This window comes from Gekko japonicus, unplaced genomic scaffold, assembly GCF_001447785.1.
Source record: "Gekko japonicus isolate JY-2015 unplaced genomic scaffold, Gekko_japonicus_V1.1 scaffold1488, whole genome shotgun sequence".
NCBI lineage: Eukaryota > Metazoa > Chordata > Lepidosauria > Squamata > Gekkonidae > Gekko > Gekko japonicus.
In genome coordinates this window covers 286,893-292,693 of record NW_015167094.1, presented here as the reverse complement: position 1 = coordinate 292,693, position 5,801 = coordinate 286,893, and the positions used below count along the sequence as shown (strand labels likewise).

General features: G+C 45.3%; 1 protein-coding gene across 2 annotated transcripts in view; it reads left to right on the top strand.

Annotated features, from left to right (window-relative positions):
• Positions 1 to 5,801, top strand: part of DUSP12 (dual specificity phosphatase 12) — a 17,895-nt gene that overhangs the window by 818 nt on the left and 11,276 nt on the right. For both annotated transcript variants that reach the window (XM_015412903.1, XM_015412902.1), the window contains exons 2-3: positions 1,609 to 1,722; positions 1,827 to 1,945. In XM_015412903.1, the coding sequence (XP_015268389.1) occupies positions 1,609 to 1,722; positions 1,827 to 1,945 (233 nt within the window). The remainder of the gene's footprint in view (positions 1 to 1,608; positions 1,723 to 1,826; positions 1,946 to 5,801) is intronic.

The window sequence follows — 5,801 nt, the reverse complement described above, 5'->3', positions numbered from 1 at the left end:
CATCAAGTGGTGAATTACCAAAATTGGATAAAAGGCTGAAGAAATCTGGTTGGCAGCAGGAGTGACATAAATGGAATCTTTTATTTTTATTTATATATTTAATTTATATCCTCCCCTACCCCAGGAATGGTCTCTGGACAGCTCACAACATAACACTAACACACCATCTCTCCTTATATAATAATCCCGTTTTCGTCTGGCAAGATTTGATGCACGCCAAAATCAGTTGGCTGCTTGAACTGCCACTCAGAACGTCAGAAGGTCATTGGCTCCATAGACTCAGTCCCGCCCAGACAAGCAGCACCCGCGAAAATTTGTCTCACACTGTGCCCTGCCACCAGGCCCTGCTCCCTCAGACAATGGACACTCCGGCCCCCTCTGCTCATTTAGGAGGAGGAGGTGCTTGGGGGGGAGGGCCCCCACGGGCTTCCCTGGGCCGCCCCTGGCGTTGCTGGTCCAGAGGGGCAGCCAGACTGGCCTTGGGGATGGGGAAAACGGCTGCGCCTGGCCCAGAGAGGCTGGGCCGGCATGGCCTGCCCCAGGGAGACTGCGGGCCCTTCTTCGGGAGGGGGGAGAGCCCCGACAGGCTTCCCCGAGCCACCCCAACCTTGCTGGGGCGGCCCAACTAAGCTCCCTGCGCCAATGCAGCCTGGCCCAGGGAGGCCATGGGCCCTTCTTCAGGGGGGAGGGGTGTCCACCGGGCTTCCCTGCGCCACCCCCAGCCTCACTGGGCTGGCGGCACGGCCCGACTGGGCTCGCGGAGGGGGGAAAGGGCCGTGCCACACTTCCCTGTGCTGCCTGGCCGCGGGCGCACTCACCCAGGCCCTCTTCCATTTACGCAACGGGCCTTTCTCCTAGTAAAACAATAAACAGCAACAGCAGAGAAAACCAAAACCCATGCCTCATGGAATAGTTACCCCAAGAAATTCCAGTGCCCAAGTAACATCCAGAACAGCAAGGAAAAAAAAGGCTGCGTAAGAGTAGGGTGGAAGGCAGGCTGTTAGAACAACCAGCTACAAGGCTGTTTAGGTCCCCATTAGGGAAAAGGGGGAGTGTAAATGAAGTAAAGAGAGGGCTTCCATTTGGCTAAAATTGTTAGTAATTGATTCATCTGTTGGTAAAAAATAATTGTTCTGGATTTTTAAAATTGTAACCCTCACTTCTTTCTCCATCAGTTTTGAGAGTCCTGTTTCTTATTTATTTTGTGGGGACCAAAGATTTAGGAGAAGGCTGTTGCCTTTGTGCCCTGCTTCTAAGCTATCCGGAGCTATGTCACAGGCCACTGTTACAAACAGTGCTGGACTAGGTGGCTCTATGAACTTCTATATTCTTATTCTTGTATGGAATGCACCTGGTGACTTTTGGTTTGATATATACAATTATGGCTTCGTTCAGAATACATGTAAAGAGCTGTGCAGGAAAGATCCTGCACTCTTGTCTTCTACATGTTTTGAAGGAAGAAGCTGTGATCAGTAATCCTTCTCATACTGGTAACGTGAGAAACGTCCTCCTTGCAAATGCATTATGAAAAGCAGGTCTCTGCCTTATAGAGAATGTGAAGAGAAATCTTTGTGACCGCATTCTAACGGTTGTCTCCTTCTCTTTCAGTCATGCTGGGGTCAGCCGAAGCGTTGCTGTTGTTACTGCTTATTTAATGAAAGCGAATAATCTTCCCTTCGAAGAGGCCTATGCCTTTGTCCGGTCCCTCAGGCCAGAAGCAAAGTATGTGTTCCTCACCACCACCTTTTGGTAAAGTGGTGTACATCCTCATAGAGGATGATGTACCTCCTCTATGAGTGAAAGCGTTTGTTTTCATTTAATTCCAGAATGAATGAAGGTTTTGAGTGGCAACTGAAACTCTATGAAAGAATGGGCTGTGAAGTTGATGTAACCAGCCCCCTTTACAAACAGTATCGTTTGCAGAAGGTCACCGAGAAATACCCTGGTAAGTGACAGGAAGAGTTTTCCTACTCCCCGAAATGTTTGTAATGAAAGTTGCTGCTTAGGAGTGTCTATAGAGCACAGTGGATGAATAAAATTTAAAAAAAATCCAAGTGTCCAAAATATTAAGAGGGCTAGAACCCCAAATAATGTTACATTTAATTCATAAAACACCACAAGGTCTTATTTAGTTTAAAAAGCCTCAGAGGGGCCACCAAATAAGCTCTCGGCAGCTTAAAGATGGAAAAACCATCTAAGAGTTAGAACTTTCCCTATTAAGAACGTGTGCTTGAATGTTCAAGTTACAGAAGTATGTTTCACAACAGCAGGAGTGGCAGTCCTGTTGTGACGCTCTGATCTTTACCTGACGAGACAGGAACATTTGGGGAAAGGTGCAGTGCTCCACACCAGTGCTCCCTCTAAGCTGTGGAGTCTTGTGAGCAAAAATTCTACTTTGTGAGCTACCGGCATTAAAGTTGTGAGCGAGCGATTCGGCCACTGCATAAATTAGTTTGCTCTGGAGCCCTCCTTCCTGAGCTAAGACAAAAATGTGTGAGCCAGAGGCTCAAAAACTGTGAGCCAGCTCACACGAACTCAGCCTAGAGGGAACACTGCTCCACACTGAGACTGACCAAATGACATGAACTGTTTTTGCAGTGTTCTGGCAGCTATGAGTTCAACTGAAATTAGCATTTTTAAAAAAGCACTAGTTAATGAACAGCATTTACTATCAAAGTATGAATGTCATGATATATTTGGAGATATATATTCCCACTTTTTTCCCCAGTGGGAGCCCAAAGCAGTTCACAGTCAGTCTCCCCTCCTTCAGTTTATCCTTATAATAACCCTCTGAGATAGATCCAGGTGGTCAGCCGTGTTGGTCTGAAGCAGTAGAACAAATTTAGAGTCCAGTGGCACCTTTAAGACCGACAAAGATTTATTCAAGGTATGAGCTTCCGTGTGCAAGGCACACTTTTTCAAACACTTTGGAATGAGAGGTGAGGTTCAAACTTATAGACAGGGACTTAGCAGCAAATTAACATGTGACATGATGAAGTTTAGGGCACGCAAAGTCAGAACTAAATAACAAGCTAAGATTATAAGGTCAACAGCTGTCAAGCAATAAATATGTCAAAATAGCAGATAAATGTCTAAAGGTGTCTTTTCTCATTGTGGGAAGCAAACCGAGAATCTGCGTTCTCTTCTCCCAGGTATGGAGATCACTTAACAGCACTTTTTTAGGTGGAGGCAGTGTCATGTCAGCAAAACATTCCGATGTTCCTTGCATTACGTTCAGTATTGTAAAAAAGAGGTAGGTTAGGCTAAGAGAGAGTGAGTGGCCCAAGCTTCCATGGCAGTGGAGATTCGAACCTGGGTCTCCCAGACCATAGTCTTTTACACCATGCTGGTTCGTGTATCAGTAAGTGAAGCATGCATTCTACAAATATAGAGACGTATTACTAGAATTTCCCCCCCAAGGGTATGTGAACTGCTGCACGCTAACAGCATGAGTGATCCCGTTGTGTGTGAGACTGTGTGTTGAGAATTCCAAAGGCCGTCCCATGAAAAAGGCCATGTGCAATTTCTGCCCTCTTTCATCCTCTCTGCTGGTTGGAGACAAGTCTTCAGGATGCTCTGTGTGCAGAGTTCTCCAGTGGTGAGGCGGCCCTCGTGGTGAGCATGACACATGGGCAGATTCTCAGTCAATTAAGAGGCAGTGAAATTCCCCCAGCTCAGCATTCTGTGTGATTTCACTGGCTGTGCTGGAGTGCTGCCCTCTCAAATGAGGTAAAACTGATGTCCGGACTTCTGCCTTAGCTGTCAAAATGTCCCCTTTACAGAAATTAATAATAATCAGGGTGTCTTGTGCTTATTTGTACCAAACTTCCACTTTTTTAGTTAGCGTTAATCATTTTGGATCGTGTCAAGTCCCTGTTATTGAGATAAATGTGCAAATGCCATGCTTTTCATTTGGTGATCCATTTTCTAGTTGTTGTGTGTTACGTGCCATCAAGTTGCTTCCAGATTCTGGTGTCCCTTCAGACCTCCAGAACATCCTGCTCAGGTCTTCGAACTGAAGGTCATGGCTTCTTTTGCTGAGTCAATCCATCTCATGTTGGGTCTTCCTCTTTTTGTTAGTCATTCAGTTGTGTTCGACTCTTGGCAATTCTTTTTTTAAAAAAATTTATAATTTTTATTTATTTTAACAATCAGCAAATAACATGTGAATCTAATACAACATACAAGTAATTAATCTGTTACAGAATAAAATGTTTTCGAATCCAAAAGGGTTACAGTCATAATTCAAACGAACAAAACTATTGGGTGTAACCAGTCAGTTCTTCCATAAATTCCTGAGAATTGCTGTTTGATAATCTATGAAATGGCTAAGTATAGGTAGAGCTTGAGCTCATAGGGATAAGTAATAGAAAGTACAATCCATTTTTTTAAACAACAAAGTATAGGGACATTTACATCCATTTCTGCATGCGTTGCCAGGAAGCAGGCAAGTATTCCTCAGAAGCTAAAAATTCTAGTATAGGAGTCCATTTTTCCATTATGGGTCTTGGTACAGGCTTCAAATTTGTGTTATTTATTTTGTTGGTGACGGAGTCCATAAGGAATTGGTCCCATAGTTTTTGGTACCACTGTGACACCGTTGGTGGTTTTGGGTTCTTCCAGCAGGTGGCAATTGCCGTCGACTCTTGGCAATTCTATGGGCCAGCTCTCTCCACGTTTCCCGATCTTGTACTGTTTCTTTGAGTCATTCCATGCTCAGGCTGGTGTCTACTTTTATGGTGTCCAGCCACCGTTAGTGGCCAGGTTTCCTTTTGCCGCTAACCAATCCAAGCACAATTGCTTTTTCTAGTGAGTTCTTCCTCATGACATGGCCGAAATAACTCAGTCGCAGTTTCGTGATTTTGTCCCCTTCCAGTGACATGTCTGGTTTTATGCGCTCCAATACTTGCTTGTTTGTCACCTTTGTTGTCCAAGGAATGCGCCGGGAGCCTTCTCTAGCACCACAGCTCAAACGAGTCGATTTTCCTCCTGTCTTTCTTCTTCATGGTCCAAACTTTCGCAGCCATAGATTGCTATGGGGAACACAATAGCACCAACTAATCTGCGTTTGGTTGCTAGGCTGATGTCCTTGCTCTTCCAAATTTGATTCATGCTCATCATTGCCGTGCAACCTAGTGTGGTTCGACATTTTATTTCTGGACTGTGTTCGCCATTTTGGTTCATCTGTGAACCTAAGGAAGTGAATTCTTCTTCCTCTTGGGGTGCCTTAAATATTTGTCTACCAGTTTTTAACTTTTTGTGACACATGGAAGTAGCCTCGCAATTTTGATGCTTCCTGTGACCATGAGAGAAGCAGTATGTGATTCTGGGCATCCCCAGTTGTATAATGAATCTGCAACCTGCCCCGCCCCCCGCTGCTGGATCAGAGGAGTGCTGGATTTTTTTATTCAGCTACTTTGCATAGTGCCTCATTCATCTGTCCTTTCTCCCTGCGTCTTGCAGTTCAGTTACACCCTGTCACGGCTCAGGTGGGGTGTCACCTGACGCTGCCACCACTCTGGATTTAGGTTCCCTTGAGAAGGCCCAGAGTAGCCTCCCAAGACGTTTAGACCTCCCTTTTGGCCGAAGGATTGGCGTGAGGACCAGGCAGAGTGAACCAAGGAAAAGGTTTATTTTATAGGAGGTCAAACAACAAGGTGCAGAATAATAACAGTACGTGGGTGAAAAGAAAAGAAATCAAGTGCCCTAACACGTCTAAATATAAACTGTCCCTAGCTCACTATCTCAAGTGGCACTAGACTACTCACCCTTCCCTCAGGATGAGGGTCTCTTCCCTACAG